Source organism: Pteropus medius, unplaced genomic scaffold, assembly GCF_902729225.1.
Source record: "Pteropus medius unplaced genomic scaffold, Ma_sr-lr_union100, whole genome shotgun sequence".
Taxonomy (NCBI): Eukaryota; Metazoa; Chordata; class Mammalia; order Chiroptera; family Pteropodidae; genus Pteropus; species Pteropus medius.
Window position 1 is genome coordinate 11,139,299 of NW_024347791.1, and position 17,436 is coordinate 11,156,734.

Here is a 17,436-nt window from a genome sequence, read left to right on the forward strand (position 1 = left end):
TGCTGTTAAAACGCACTGATGGACGTCAATAAAAAGAATAAAATAATCATTGTGAGGGTGGGGCGTGGGTAAATATGAAGAACATTTTAAAAATACAGATTTCCGGTTGCAACTGAGATCTCAGATGCAAAAGATTTACATTTTTAGAAACAACTAAAATTTATATTTTTACTTTATTTTTTAAGGGACACTTTTGTGATACTATTTTTTAAAAAAACAACAAGCAGCAATAAAATACTGCATGAAAAAGAAAGAAATCACTCTATATCCCATGAACCAGAAACAACTTTTGATGAGTATCATCACAAATATGGGTAATACTTTTATGAATAACAGAGACAGAAGGAGAAATAATTATAGCTAACATCTGAGTCCTGAACTCAGGGCTTTACATGAATTACCTTAAACTACAAACTAGGGACAATTAATCCCATTTCAAAGACGAACTCACTCAGAGAGACCAGTGACTTTCCAGGGTTTAACAGAAATCTGAATCAAGAATTCAGATAACCATTTTGCTATAGTTCTTCAGAATTCAGATTATACTATTTTAAAGATTTAACATATTAAGTTAAATTTACTTGATTTATAGGAAAAATGGAAATTAAATGAATCTAAACAAACTTTGAATAACAGCTAAACGTTTATAACATGACCTCCCTCCTCTAAATGATCCCTTTGAAGATAAAGATTATGAAAAACATAAAACTGGAGGCATGTATAAAACTTGTATGATTAAACACTATAGAATCCTAATTTAAAAAAAAAAAAAATCTAATACCTAACTAAATGGAGAGACAGACCATGTTCATGGATTAGAAGACTCACATAGCAGAGATGTCAATTCTCCCCAATCTAATACATAGGTTTAATGTGATTTCTATCAAAATCCCTTCAAGATTTTCTGTAGACACAGACAAGTTTATTCTAAAATTTATATTAAGGCAAAGAAAGTAAATAACAATTTTTAAAATTTTAATTAGTTTCAAGTATTCAGTACATTGGACAAAAATTCTCTCCTCTGACTCTACACCTAGCCATTACAGTAATGCTGACTGCAGCTCCTATGCTGTGCTCCCCATTCCCATGACCATCTATCAATTACTAATTTGTACTTCTTTAACCCTTCATCCCTTTCTCCCAGCCCCTCAGTGTCCCTCCCCTCTGGCTATCAGCAGATTGTCCTCTATTTGTGAGTCTATTGATGATTAGTTTGTTCTTTTTGTTCCTTAGATTCCACATATTAAGTAAAATCATATGGTATTTATCTTTCTCTGCAACTTATTTCACTCAGCATAATAACCTCTAGGTCCATCTATGTCGCCGCAAATGGTATGATTTCATCTTTTTTTACTGGCTTAGAAATATTCCATTGTATAACTTCTTTATCCAATCATTTGTTGATAGGCATTTAGGTTGCTTCCGTATCTTGGCTATTGTAAATTGTGCTGCTATGAACATAGGGGTGCATAGATCCTTATGAATTATTGTTTTGGTTTTCTTTGGATAAATACCCAGAAGTGCAATTATTAGGTCAAAAGGTAGATCCATTTTTAATTGAGAAACCTCAGACTGTTCCACAGTAGCTGCACAAATTTGCAATCCCACCAACAGTATATGAAGGTTCCCTTTTTTCTACATCCTCACCAACAGTTGTTGTTCTTTGATTTATTGATAATAGCCATTCTGACAGGTATCAGGTGATATCTCACTGTGGTTTTAATTTGCATTTCTCTGATGATTAGTGACCTTGAGCATCTTTTCATATGTCTATTGGCCATCTATTTCCTCTTTAGAGAAATATCTATCCAGGTCTTCTGCCCATTTTCTTAATTGGATTGTTTTTTGTTGTTGTTGTTGTTGAGTTGTATATATTTTATTGTTTGAAATATATAAATTCTTTATATATTTTGGATATTAACCCCTTATCAGATGTATTATAAGCGAATATCTTCTCCCAGTCAGTTGTTTTTCATTTTGTGGAAGGTTTCCTTTGCTGTGCAAAAAGTTTTTAGTTTGATGTAGTCCAATTTGTTTATTTCTTTTGCTTCCCTTGTCCAAGGAGATATGTCCAAAAAGAAATTACTGTTAGCAATATCATAGAGATTACTGCCTATGTTTTCTTCTGGAAGTTTTATGAGTTTGGGTCTTATATTTAAGTTTTAATCCATTTTGAGTCTATTCTTATATACAGTTTAAGAAGGTTTTACATGTATCTGTCCAATTTTCCCAGCATCATTTATTAAAGAGACTGTCTTTACCCCTTTGTATATTCTTGTCTCCTTTGTCACAGATTGAGTGTATAGGCTGGATTTATTTCCGGGCTCTTTATTCAGTTCCACTGATCAATGTATCTGTTTTTATGCCAGTATCATGCTGTTTTGACTACTGTAGGCTTGTAGTATAGTTTGATATCAGATAGTGTGATACCTCCAACTTTGTTCTTCTTTGTCAAGATTGCTGTGGCTATTCAGGGTCTTTTATAGCTCCATTTAATTTTAGGATCATTTGTTCTAGTTCTCTGAAAAATGCCACTGGTATTTTGATAGGGATTGCACTGAATCTATAAACTGCTTTAAGTAGTATGGCGATTTTAATGATGTTGATTCTTCCTACCCATGAGCATGGTATATGCTTCCATTTATTTGTATCTTCTTCAATAACATAATTTTCTGAGAACAGGTCTTTTACCTCCTTGGTTAATTTGACTCTCAGGTATTTTATTGTTTTTGATGCAATTGTAAATGGGATTGTTTTCTTAATTTCTCTTTCTGAAAGTTCATCATTGGTATAAAAATGCAACTGACTTCTAAATATTAATTTTGTATCCTCCTACTTTACTGAATTCATTGATCAGTTCTAACAGTCTTATGGTGAAATCTTTAGAATTCTCGATGTATAGTATCATGTCATCTGCAAATAATGAGTTTTACTTCTTCCTTCCCAATTCAGATACTTTTTATTTCTCTTTTTTGTCTTGTTGCTGTGGCTAAGACTTCCAATACAATGTTGAAGAGGAGTGGTGAAAGTGGGCATCCTTGTCTGTTCCTGATCTTCAGGAAAATGCTTTTAGCCTTTCTCCATTGAGTATGATGCTACAAAAATTTTTAAAAAAGAAGACTAAAGTGGGAGGAATAGGTCTAACTGAGTTTAAAACATGATAAAGTGACTGAAATCAAGACTGTATAGTACTGGAGGAAAAACAGACTCATGGATCAATGGGACAGAGCAGAGAACCCAAAAATAGACATACATAAATATGTCAAATGATTTTTGACAAAGGTACAAAAGCAGTTGAGGGGTAGAAAGATAAGACTTCTCAATAAATATTGCAGGATATTCCCAGGCAAAAAAATAAGGCTTGACCTAAGTCTCACACCTTATACAAAAATTAACTCAAAATGGATCCTGGACAGACTTAAATGTAAAACATGCAACTATAAAGCTTTTAGGAAAAATATTTTTAAAAAATCTTTGGGATCTAAAGCTAGGTAAAGAATTCTTAGACTTGACACCAAAAGTACAATTTATAAGAGGGAAAAAAAATTGATAAATTGGACTTCATCAAAATTAAAAACTTATGCCCTTCAAAAGACCATATTGAGAGACTGAAAGATAAGCTACAAACTGGATGAAAATATCTCCAAACCACCCATCTAACAAAAGAACTAATATTTAGAATAAAGAATTCTCAAAACAGCAAAAACAAACAAAAATCAAATTAAAAAATGAACAAAAAACATCACCATACATTTCACTAAAGAGGAAGTGCATATAATAAACGAGCAAATGAGAAAATGTTCAAATTCATTTGCCATTAGGAAAATGCAAATTAAAATTAAAATGAGATAGCTCTATATCAAATGCTGGTAAGGATGTCGAGAAACTGGATCACTATAGACTGATGGTGAGAATGGATCAAAGGTAACTATGTGGGGAAAAATATGTTCTGACTCATTCAATTTCTTATCAAAGTAAACTAGTGACCCAAAATTAGAAAAATGACCAAGCAAATCTGAAGATGTTCCCAACCTAGTGAAGCACCTCTTAAGTCCTAGAGTCTAATAAGAAAAATCACAGGAAAAAGGTCAGATCAATTCCCTATTCACCTGTCCAAGGTCCCAGCTCCTCAATTTACCTCTCTCAGGTAGCTAAATAGCTACATAGAAACTAGCAGCAGCAGCAGCAGCACCAACACAAATCCCTAGCTCAAATTTTAAAGGAAAGATCCAAAGAGTACATAAAACAAGCGTCTGCACACACAAGGTAATACAAGAGGCTTCCATTTATACAATTTTTAAGCAAGGCTAGCTAGAATCGATTCTATTCAAAAATAAATAAACAGAAATAAATGAAACCTACATAAAAATCTTGCAATGAGAAACAAACATAGGAAGCAAAAGGTAGGTGAAAGCATAGTTTTGAATACTTCATAAAAAAGAAAATCTTAAACTACATAGGACTATTTTCTCAGAAATTGAAGAGATCAAAGCAGTTATTGAGATGATAGATATGATAGGCATTACAGAGACAACAGACAACTTATTTCTCAAATGAGAAAAGAACACATGAAAAACAAAAAAAAGCCAAATACAGTAAAATAAAAGAAAATGCACTGAAATGGATGCTATGCATCTGAATATTTAAAAGTCTCATATATAACTCAGTAAAACCTCATATAGATGGCTCAATTTTAAGAGATCCTGAACTTCACACTTAAAAAACAACAAGAACGAAAATCCCCTCTAATTATCCAGGAAAAAATAAGCAAGCTAAAGGCAAAACATTAGGCAAAACTACAAAGGAAAAAACATTAGGCAACGTTTTCCTCTTTAATATTATATGCCAAAAAAAAAAAAAAGCTGCAAAAAACCAAGTATTTGAGAGTGAAAATGTATTTCAATAGACTTAAATAATCAGTAAGTTGTCATTCAAAAATCAAGATAACAGGAAGATATTTTCAAATATGCAATGACTCAGTACCATATATCCTTGATTTACTACCTAATAAAGAAAAATTCATCTGAGAGTTCAATTCAGATTTTAAAACATTCACAAATAAAAAAAATGAAATACTATACACACATCACACAGAATGAATTATAATAAAAATGTGTTATATTTACTTCACTTATTATTTTGTCAATTGATTATAGAATTTCAATGCTTATCTCAGACATCAAGTCATCTCATTTCTACATACAATATACTTCTCTGAAAATTTTCTTATAAACCACAATACCATTATGAAATGCCTAACAAAAATGAACAATAATTCTATAGACTCATCCGACCCACAGCCTAATCAAATTTCCCCAACTGTCTTCTAAAATCAAATTGCATCAATTAGCTCACAAATGTATTTTTTACAGTTGGGTTTATTCAAATCAGGATTTAAATTATGTCCATATTCATATATAAAACAAAAAAAAAGAGAGAGAGAGAATAAGTTACATAACAAATAGCTACTAAACATGAAAACCTAAATGAAACACACGCTTCTTTTAAAAAGCAAATTATCAAAGCTTATTCAAGATATAAAACCTAAATGGACAAATAACCACAGAGGAAATAAAGAATGTTGTCAATGAGCCAGACTTCAAAAACATCCAGGCTTTTCATAGATACTTCAATCGTCCAAAAACCATAATTTTTAGGCCACACAAATCATTCCAGAAAATTAAGTAGCAGAACTTAATGAACTCTTTTATGTAAAAACTTTATACCAATATCTGACAAAGTGAGCCCCCAAAATAGATAACAGAGAAAACCTCAGTCCAATCTCACTCCGAAATAATAAATTATCGAAGAAAATGCAGCCAAATATTTAGTGGTCATTTTAAACTAGGTTCTGTGGAAGAAAGCTCTGAGATGAGGCATTTGTGTGAAAGTGATTTATTAGAAAGTATTTCCTAGAAACACTAATAGGGAAGTAAGACACAAAAGGAAGCCAAGCATGGGTAAGATACCAAGCAAAGTTCTATTGAGGATAGTTTTAATTCAACCCTTCAGGGTAGTTCTAAAGGGACCGTAGGCACAATTCAGAGCTGTACCCATACAGTCAAGCGTTGGTTAAGGGCTGTCCTTAGGAAACAAATTCCCCAGATACTTCCACAGCTTATACAGTTGCAAAGCAGGCTGCAACAAAGAACCTTAGGAGATAGATATTGAGAGTGAAAACACATCAGGAGTCTATGAGCAGCAAGGAGATATAGGCCTATAAAGAGAGCATTAGCGTAATCTGCCATAGTGACTTTAGGACAGAGAAAGTTAAAATCCACTTGGTTTGGATTTCACTATGGAATCCCCAAAAGGTTCAGCAATGAACCATTCCAGTTGGATCACCCAACAGTGAAGAGCAGTGGTGATAAGCCCCAAGAATGCATACAGAGATTTCAATTAGTTTAGTACCTGAAATATGAATGACCAATTAAGAATTGCCAGATTGTTTAAGAAAATGCCTTAATATGAAAAAAAAGGTCCAAGACAGTCAAATTTAAAGCAACTTAGAAGAGACTGAATGCAATGAGATGAAAACGTAAAAAAAAACCCTACCATTTATATCCTAATAAAAAATGCCATTCCATTTCATTCATGAAATTAGAACAAGATACTAACGTTCTAAAAAATTCTGAGAACAAAAAGAACTCCTACAAATTAAAATTTAAGAAAACCAAAACCTCAATAAAAAAGCTATAGGAAGTTAAGGATGTTAAGCAAAGAGACAATGTGATGAAAAATAAGTGAGAAAATTAATAACTAAAGATCAGCTTACAGGTGCAGATAAAAGAGAAGGGAAGACATCAACAACCAATATTTCAAAGAAGTTTTCAGACTAAAAAGGTCCAACGATATTCAACACAGTGATTAAAAAGACCCATAAAAAAAAAAAAAACAACCAACATTATCATGAAATTTCACAACACTTGGGTTAAAGAAATCATTCTGTAAGCTTTTGGAGAAAGGGGCAAAAGGTTACATATGAGAGATCAGGAATTAAATGGCTTTGGACTTTCATATAGCAACATCAAAAGCTGGAAAGCAATGGAGAAACGCCTTAAAAATTTTAAGGAAAAATGACTTCCGGTCTAGAATTTTATACCCAGCCAGACTATCCTATGAGTATGAGGAATGCGTAAAAATCTTTTAAAGATATGACAGACTTTGGTCAGATCAATACTCAGTATATCAGACTGTGTCTATTTTAAAGCATCAGTAGGGCACTGATGCAGAAATGTTTAGCAAACTGTTAGAGATGCAGGTCTGGAGCTTGGGAAAACATTCATAGCTGGTCATTGGTATATGGAATTACAAAATGAAAAATAACAGTCAAATCTAAAATATGATCTAGCAAATTAAAGTAGGTAACACTAAATAATTATTCAGTGCAAAGAATATTCTTCTAAGTGCTTTAAATTAATTCACTTAATTATTCCACAATACAGGCTAAAAGAATTGTATAAATTCCTAATATTTTTAATAATTTGCAATAATGGCATAATACTATAAAATACCCAAAAGACAAGTTAAGATTTCATTTAGCATATGCCCTTCTTTGCCTTCAAAATGTATTTCAGTGATTCAACTCTTTAAGGAAATTATCGTAATAAAAAATAACAAAAAGCATTTATGAATAGTACCTGCACATAAGCCCTCAAATATATGCTAAATGAAAGATTCATAGTTAAAAATTAGAATCAATAAAAGGGGAAATTATATAAAGTATACTCATTAAATAGAATATTACACGACAAAATTTTTTTGAAGATTACATAATAACATGAAAACATGGTTAGAATACAAGTGAAAAGAAAAGGATGCAAAGTTTTAAATACAATGTTATTCCAACTATGTGCTTAAAAATTATTAACAATTTCTAACTGCAATCCTAAATTCTAATTTCAGTGGTGGAATTAGGGGCAACTAAAATTATTTTTTTCCTTATTTTTCCAAATTGAGTTTAATGATTATACATTACTTGAGCAGCTCTCAAAAATTTTAGTCTTAGGATTCCTTTAAACTCTTAATTAGTGTTTATAACTTGTTTATGTGGGTTATATCTATTAGATTTTTATTAGAAACTAAAACTGAAAAGTTTTCAATATTTATTCATAAACAGTAAAGACAAACCCATTACCTGTAAACATAAATAACATTTTATGGAAAATAAGGTATTTCCTAAAAATATTAGTGAGAAGAGTAGCATTGATTTAAATTATTACAAATCTCAGTAATAAAAGACAGCTGGATCTGAAATTCCATATCTCATTCTCCATTCAATTTGTTCCAATATATTAAGTAGCTTCTAAGAAACCTGGCTGTACACTTGTGAGAGAATAAGTGAAAAAGGCAAGAAACATCTTGGTATTAGTATTAATAGTTTTGCATTTAAGGATCTCCTGGAAGGGTCTAGGAGATGTTACTTTTCGTGGACCATGCTTTGAGAATTACTGCATTATTTTGACTAAAAATTTCTCCTCCAAAAATATTTAATGGTGGCTGATACCTTGCTGGATCATGAAATAAATAAAATAGTGGCTTGAGAGTTCTGATTTTTGGGTGAATAGAACCCAAAATGGAACATTCTATATTCAAATTCCCTTCTCAACACAAAGGGTAATGTTCAAAGTAGGGAAGCAAAGTTTTGCCTTAGTTGAGTACTCTTTCTATTTGGTTTAGGTCCAATTCTCTTTAAGTTACTTACGCAGACTTGGAAATCCCAGTGTGAGTGTTAGCCACCAAGGAACAACTGTGGAAGGAAACTATGACACGCTTTTCCCTCTCCCTTTCTTCATTTTGATATAAAACAGTAAGTGTAACACAGTATTAACCTTAGGTATTATAGAAACCATTGGAGATGCAAAAATTATTTGTGGACTCACAGAATAGTAATAAAAAGGCATTTTCACCTTATGATCTCTGAACCTGAAACTGGTGAGAATAAAAACAACAAAAATTACAGTTCAAGATTTATACAATTTGATTTTAACTTGATTATGAGGTTTTATGTAATCTTTGGAAGGTGCTACTGATTGAGCACCTTTCGACGTATCAAATACTGTCTTAGGAGCTAAGGATATAGTCATTAGTATACAGTCCTCTGTTTAAAGAGTGTAAACTTCCAGAAAGCAAAAATAGTATTTTGCCTCTCAGAGTATGTAAAGATAAGAAAAAAATAAATCTTCTAAAGATTACATAACACTTCTCAATCAAGTTAAAATTAAATTGTAATAAGTCTCAAACTATAATCATATTTTAAAAAATATTCCCCAAATATCTGATTATCAAAAAGATATCTTTTTATTACTGTTCCATGAGAACAAATATTTTTTTGCATCCTCAACATAAATTAAAGTAGATATAAATAAATGGAGACATCTCAATTCATATATTGGAAGAATTAATATCATTAATACCTCAATACTACCCAAGTGAACTACAGATTCATTGCAATCTCTATCGAAATCCAACAATATTTTTTGCAGAAATAGAAATACCCATAAAATTCACATGGAATTTCAATGGACCTCAAAAAGTCAAAAGAATAAAGCTGGAGAACTCACATTTCCGGATTTCAAAACTTATTATAAAAGTTATGGTAATCAAACAGTGTGGCACTGGCATAAAGATACACATATGGACCAACGGAATAAAACAGAGCTCCCATAAACAAGCCCTCAAATTCATCGTCAAAAGATTTTCGACAAGAGGGCCAAGTCTACAAAATGGGCAAAGGACAGTCTTTTTAACAAAAGGTGCTGGGAAAACTGAATATTCACATGCAAAGGAATGAAGTTGGACCCTTACCTAATACCATCTACAAAAGTTAACTCAAAATGGATCCTAAACATAATATCTGAAACTTAAAACTCTTAGAAGAAAACAGAGGACAAAAGTTTCACAACATTGGAGGTGGCAATAATTTCTTGGATATGACATCAAAGGCACACGTAATAATAAAAAAAAAGTCAAATTGAACTTAGTGAAAAATCTAAAAATTTGGGTGTCAAAAGATACTATTAAGAGAGTAAAAAGGCAACCCAAAGAACAGGAGAAAATACTTGCAAATCATGTATCTAATAAAAGATTAATATCTGGCATCTATGGAGAACTCCTAAAATTCAACAACACCCAGTTCAAAAATGAGCAAAGGACATAAATACACACTTCTCCAAAGAAGACATACAAGTGGCCAATAAGCATGACCATGTTGAGGATAAAAAACACTCGACATCACTAATCATTAGGGAAATGCTCATCAAAACTACAATGAGATTATCATCTCACATCCATGAGCATGGCTACCATCAAAAATAAAAAAAAATAACTAGTGTTGGTGAAGATGTGGAAAGATGGAAACTTTTGTGCACTGCTGGTGGGAATTTAAAATGGTACAGCCACTGTGGAAAATAGTATGGCAGTTCCACAAAAAAAATTATAAAAGAATTACTATATGATCCAGCAATTCCTATTCTGAGTATATGCCTGAAAAAATTGAAAACAGGGTCTCAAGGAGATATTTGCACACCCAATAGCAGCATTATTCACAATAGCTAAATGTGGAAGCAACCCAAGATCCACCAATGGATAAAAGGATAAGCAAAATGTGGCATATACATATATACAATGAAATATTATTCAGCCTTTAAGGAGGAAAGAAATTTTGACATAGGCTATGACATGGATGAACCTTGAGGACATTATGCTCAGTGAAATAAGCCAATTACAAAATTACAAATACTACATGATTCTACTTATGAGAGATACTTAGTTTAAATCACAGAGACAGAACATAGAATGGTGGTTGCCAGGAACTGGGGGAGGGAGGCAATGGGGAGTTACTGTTTAATGGGTACAGAGTTTCAGTTTTGCGGGATAAAAACAATTCTGACAATAGATGGTGGTGATGACTGCATAACAATTTAAATGTACTTGTACCACTGAACCTTACACTTAAAAATAGTTAAGATGGTAAAATTTATGTGTATTTTACCACAACAAAAAAACTGAAAAAAAAAAATCAAAGATAAAGATGTCAACTTTCTCCACATTGATCTGTATGTAATGCCATCCCAACTAAAATACAATAAAAATTTTAAAAGTTAAATAAATTGGTAAAAAGTATTTAAAATGTATGGGAAAATAAACGTGTGAACATGGGAAATTGTGGAAAGGGGCATGAGGGGTCGGTAGACAAAGCCTACCAGACCTATTTAAAATACAAGATATTAGGCCTACCATATATTAAAATGTATTATTTACAATAAACATACATATAGTAATAAAAATAATTTGATATTCGGGTTGAACAGGCATATCAATGTATCTGTGAATCTGTAAAAAAACCAAAAGTTTTAATGCTTGTGTTCATACTATAGACATAGTGCTGAGAAACTTTTTTTTCCTCTAATCAGACTGTCAGAAAGTGTATCAATGAGATTGGAACATCCCACTCTTGAATAGATGATGGATCATTAATGAAAAAGCAGCAGCCTCAATTTCCAACTCAGATAGAGGTTCCCAGACACAACATTCCATATTTACCTTAATTTTACAGACTCCAAGTAAACAAGACTCTTGAGTTGGCTTCTTAGCCTAGGTCTGATGTTAATTAACCCCTTGGCATATAGTCTTGCTGTGTTTAAACTTATCGAATATTGCTTCATTTAAATTTTTTCTAAACTCCACCCTTCAAAATCCTATTATAACCCCATCTCTTCTTCATTTAGTGAAATGTTGGCAGGTCCTCTGGTGTTCAGTTTCCCTCACAAGAGCAAGTTAATTAACCTAACTTTGTAAGCCCGAAGATATCGCTGGTCGTCTTTATCAGATTAAAATAAAGAATCCATAAAAAAACAAATGCATATGGAAATTTAATACATAATACACATAACATTTCAAATAAAAAGATGGCTTATTCAACAAATGATACTGATTTAATCTTTTGGGGGAAAAGTAAAAAGCAACCAGCTGTATCCCTACCTTTCTTTCAAACTCCCACTGTTCCTAAGATTCCAATATTTAAAAAACAAAATTAAAACAAAACTAGAATAAAATATTTTTTATATTTTATATCATGAATTGAGATCTCCCCCAAACTCAAAAGCTATGACTATAGAAAAACTTTGAGGTTATTCACTGAATAAATTTCTGGTGGTAAAACTGTTGGTTCAAAGGCATGTTTCTGTATAAAATGTTCAAAAAAGTCTGTATAGCAAAAATAACCCAAAAAACATCGTAAAGAAAAAGACAAAAGATCAAACTAATATAAAAACAGATAAAGAAAATAAAAGTTCACAAAAAGAAAATACAATGGTCAAAGATGTTCAAATTTCACTCATATTAAAGTAAGGTAAATTAAATGAAGAGATACTATTTTTAACCTATCATACTGGCAAACAAATTTTAGTAACATTGAGTATTGACACAGATATGAGAGAAAACTGGAAAGCATACATTCTTTCTCACAATATACATACTTACTGTCTTTTGAAAGGGCAATTTGGCTATGTTTTTTAAAATGTTTAAATAAATATTCCTTGTCCTGTCATTCCATGATCAGAAATTTCTCTTATGGACACAGAGAAATCTGAAAGACATTCATGGCAGCCATAGCTATAAGAGGTTTGTTTATAAGGAACTAGTTAAAATATGGTACATCCACACCACAGAATACTCTGCAGCTATTAAAAACAATGATCCATATGTGCTAATAAGAAAAATCTTTGCATTTATGGCAAAGATTATGATCTTTTGTTAACAAGGTAAAACAAACCCAAAGTGAAACCATAGATTAAAAAAAATATATACAGAAAAGAATACGTTTTCTTTCCCACCTCTATCCCTAGTTCTCCCCAAAGGTAACTACTATTGTTCCTCGTGTATCCTTGGAAAAAAGTAACAGCTATATCAGCATGCATATATATATATATATGTATATATATACACACACACACACACATATATATATATGTCCATAAATGATGATACTCTATATCCATTAGTCTCCACTTTACCTTTTTTACTTATTTTCACTCATAACACAACTTCACTCACTTTAACTGTATACGATAAAAAAATTTACTTTTAAGACAAAGCACTACAATCTGAACAGTATAACTGCGTTTGGCTCTTTGAATGCTTCTGTATATATAAAAAATTTTGGAAAGATATATACAGTAGTTCCCCCTTATCCAGTTTCACTTTCCATAGTTTATTACCTGCGGTCCAAAAATATAAAATGAGATATTCCAGAACAATTCATTAAGTTTTAAAATGCGTGCTGTTCTGAGTAGTGTGATGAAATCTCGTGCCATCCAACTCTGTCCCATTCAACATGAATCGTCCCTTTGTCAAGTATCTAGGCTGTATATGTTCCCCTCCCCATTACTCACTTAGTAGTCTGGTTATTAGATCCACTGGTTTCCATCTGCAAGTGCTTGTGTTCAGGTCATCCTTATTTTACTTAATAATGGCCCCAAAGCACAAAAATAGTCATGCTGGCAATTCAGATATGCCAAAGAGAAGCCATAAAGTGCTTTTTTTAAGTGAAAAGGCATGTAGGTATATATCTGCATATAGGAAAAAGGAGTATATACAGGCAAATCTCATTTTATTGTGCTTCACAGATGTTACATTTTTTACAAATCAAAGGCAAAACCCCCCACCACCAAAAAGATTATGACTGACTTTATTTTAATGGTCTGGACCGAACTTGCAATATCTTCAAGGTATGCTTGTATAATAGGGTTCGGTACTATCTGCAGTTTCAGAAATATATTAGTGGTTTTGGAATATATCCCCTATGGATAAGGGGGAACTACTATATATAGGATATTTAACAAGGGCTATCTCTGGCAACTAAGACTGGGTGGTCTGGGCAAAAAGAGCAAAATTTTCATTTTATAACCTTTTTATGTTTTAATTTTATCAAGTACATACCTATTACTTTTCTGACAAAAATTAAATAAAGGTAGGCTATTTTATCTAGAGGGAAATAATATAAGAAAAATCAAAGAGCACTAATTCCTCCACACTCGTTACACAAAAAGATCTCTTGATCTTTTTCGTACTTCCCCAAGTTTCAGACTCATATACACACTAAATATTTCTACTTGGACCATAGGCATTCTTAAATTTGACATGTCCAAAAAAGACTCATTACGTTCCTCCTTTAAACCTACTCATCTTACCTAAATTACTGACCAGTGGGTTTCTATATACTAGGAGCCACCTGATTTTCTAAACTAGAAATCAGGAAGACACTCTTAACACTCTCCTTACCCTTACCTCACATCCAATTACATATCTTGCCAATTTTATTTCCTAAATATTTTTCTAATCTATCCTCCGCTCTCCATTTCTACTACTCGTCCTATTTCAGACCTCTCCCTAAGCTACTGCAATACTTAACTCGTGTCCCTGACTCAAGAGCTCTCTCCTCAACTCATCCTCATTCTGTCACCAGAATGACCTATCTAAAGTGGAAAGTTGACCATGTCACTCTACAAATCCTTCATGGAACCCCACCGCCTATAAGACAAAAACTAAACACATGATATATAAGTCTTCCTTAACCTCGACTCTACCCAGCTTTCTGGCCTCATATTTCCATACTCCATGCCTTATAATTTATTCTTTGGCAATCCTGAACTATCTATAGTTTGCTAAATAACCCAAAGCAGTCAGCTCCTCTATTTCTACTGCCTTCTTTGTCTACACAACAAACACTCTTTTCCCTCCACCATGTATGCCCAACTATGTAAGTCCTACTAAGCCAGGGTTTCTTGACACAACTGACATCCTGAGCTGAATAATTCTCTGCTGTGGGGGATGATGTCCTATTTACGGTAAGATGTTTAGCAGCATCCCTGGCCTATACTCACTAGATGTCAGTAGCACTTCCCCAGTTGTGAAAATGAGAGGTTTTTTTTCCTCTAAGGGACATTTCCTATTTTCATAGATTACAGATTTGGGCATGTGTTTTCCCCTTGGACATTTGAATTCGATGCAAAGTGAAAATTTACACATTAGATACACATTTATATTTTAAGAAAAACTGCTAATTTCTCTTTTTACGGAAAAATTCTCCATTTATTTTCTTCTTTCTTTTAAAAAACTGACCTTAATCCCACTGATTTTTGGGTAAAAGAATTTTATCATACTTTTCTTTCCACCTATAGTTGATACACTAGCTTTTTTACTCGAATATCAACAAATCCTCTAAAAGTAACATGGTTATACTGAGAAGCTTAAAATTTTAAGTGAATTTGAACTGAACTTCAGCATAGTTGTCCATTTTCTATTTAATGCTTGTTTATACCTGCCCTGTCACAAGAATTCCAATCAACAATTTTACCACACACAGATTACTTTAAATTATCATGGTTTATAAAGTTGTAAATAATGCAATTTTTATCTCAGCACAAATCAATATACAAATAGTAAAAAACATATGTCTAGAGACAAAACATATTTCTATGACTAGGTGAACATTAATTCATATGTACTTCTAAATAAGTTTGTGATAAAATTCTAAGAATTCCTAGATATTGAATTTACTCAGAAATATATAATCTACACCAAAAAAGCATATTTAAGAAAAACTATACCTATCTTTAAATACTACCTATAGTATTTTTAAAATGCTGAACCCTAAGGAAAACGATTCAGAAAAACATAAATTACAGGCAAATTTAAGAGAGACATTTAATAGTCCTTCACTAGTACTGAAAAACCATATTCTTTTCCCAAGAAGAACTTTAAATGAGTCATACTTTCCTTACTAAATCACTGTTTTACTTAACACAGGGTAAAAAGAATTAACTGTTCGGTAACTTGAAACTTTACGTTCACTAAAATTTCACAATATACACTAAGGATGGCAGAAAATAAAAATAAGTATAGTTTAGTATATTCAATACTTAGAAAACATAGCATCATGTGCATAAAACTCATTTGACATTTATCTGATAAGGGCGTGAAAAGCTATCAAAATACTGCCCTCAAACTCAAGATTCCCACTGTCTAAACTTACACCAGAATTAAACAACGTGAAATGATGCACAACACTTTTTCCTGGCACTCAGGCAGAGCTATGTTCTATGCCCAACTTTTAGTAAACGAACATATTTCTGCCCCTTAAAGATTGGCCTAATTATTCTCTCTGATGCATTAAAGTTCTAACTTTATAACTAACTTTTAATCCATAATGAAATCAATTCATTATTAGCGCAATAGTTTCCAATGTGAAAAGCGTTAAAAAGATATACCACTATACCTATAACAAATTCAGAGAACTAGATCATAGTCAACTTCCCCGCAGTGTGTGTGGTGTTTTTTGCCTGTTATTTTTTAAAAATAAGGGGCAAAAATAAATCCCCACCCCTAAATCAGGTTCATCTTTTAAGAGTATATAATTTATCCAAATTCAAAGCTGTATGGCCAACTCGCCAGCATCTACTAACCAAATCACACAGGGGGGCGGGAGGCTCTTTTCTTGCTCTTTCCCCACGCAGCAAGTGCCCAAAGCACATCAGGCTTGCTCATTGGGCAGGGTTGGGGAAACTTTAAATAATAAATTAGTCACAGACAAACCTGATGATCCAAAAGAGTCCGAAGGAAGTCCCCGGCACTTGTAGAAGGTGCCAACACGCTGGGCACTCGGGTGGCGCGGCAGTCCGACTACTATCGCGGAAGGTGCCCACACCTGAGCAACGTGTCCCGCCCAACCCACAGGTTCGAAGGGGGCGAGGAGGGCCCTGTAGAACAGGACCGCTAAGTGGTCCTGCCGCGACCAGGGGCGCAGTCCGTGCGTCACCGTCGCCGCCAGACCAGAGGCAGCGCGCGAGTAGGAGAGAGGCGCGAGAGGGCAAAAAAGAAGGACCCACAATGAAGTGGAGACAACATGTCAACAAAATAGCGGCCCGGTGGGCGGGCAGACCCGATGGCAGCTCGGAGAGCGCCGGGAGCAGGAAGTGCCCCGCGCTGCCCTCAGGAGCCGGCACGTCCCTAGCCCGGCAGCGACTTCGAGACACCTGTTTGGCCGCACAGGGGGTTTGGTTCCACCCTTCACGCTCCCCAACACACTCCGAGAGGGGGAGGGCAAGGGGAACCAAGACCTTGGACTTGCAGTCTGAGGGCGCCTCCGCCGGCCGTACCTGACATCAGCCGCGGCTCCCTCTCGCCCCTCCTGGGGGGCAGAGAAGGGGACGACACGAGACCGGCGACCTTCGCTCTTCTCGGCAGCTGCAGGAGTGGCCCGTGGCCGCTAGCCGGGGCCGCCCGCTGCCGCCCAGATTATTCCCCGGCGGCGGCGGCGGCGGCGGCGGCCGAGGCGAGCCCAGGGCGCGCTCCCGCCCGCTCGCTCCGCCCCTCCCGGCAGCGCGTCCAGGCCGCCGCCCGCCGACGGCGCAGCCACCACCCAGGGGTCTCCTG

The 17,436-nt window shown here is 34.2% G+C and overlaps 1 protein-coding gene across 2 annotated transcripts in view; it reads right to left on the reverse strand.

The window, feature by feature from the left end:
- C1GALT1 (core 1 synthase, glycoprotein-N-acetylgalactosamine 3-beta-galactosyltransferase 1) overlaps positions 1 to 17,363 on the reverse strand; it is a 32,273-nt gene extending 14,910 nt beyond the window's left edge. The window contains exon 1 of one of the 2 annotated variants that reach the window (XM_039878027.1): positions 17,160 to 17,363. In XM_039878027.1, coding sequence (XP_039733961.1) covers positions 17,160 to 17,166 — 7 coding nt within the window. In that variant the 5' untranslated portion in view covers positions 17,167 to 17,363. Of the gene's footprint in view, positions 1 to 16,596; positions 16,871 to 17,159 lie in introns of those variants that run through there. The other variant, XM_039878029.1, reaches the window with a different exon arrangement.
- Between the last annotated feature and the right edge of the window lie 73 nt (positions 17,364 to 17,436).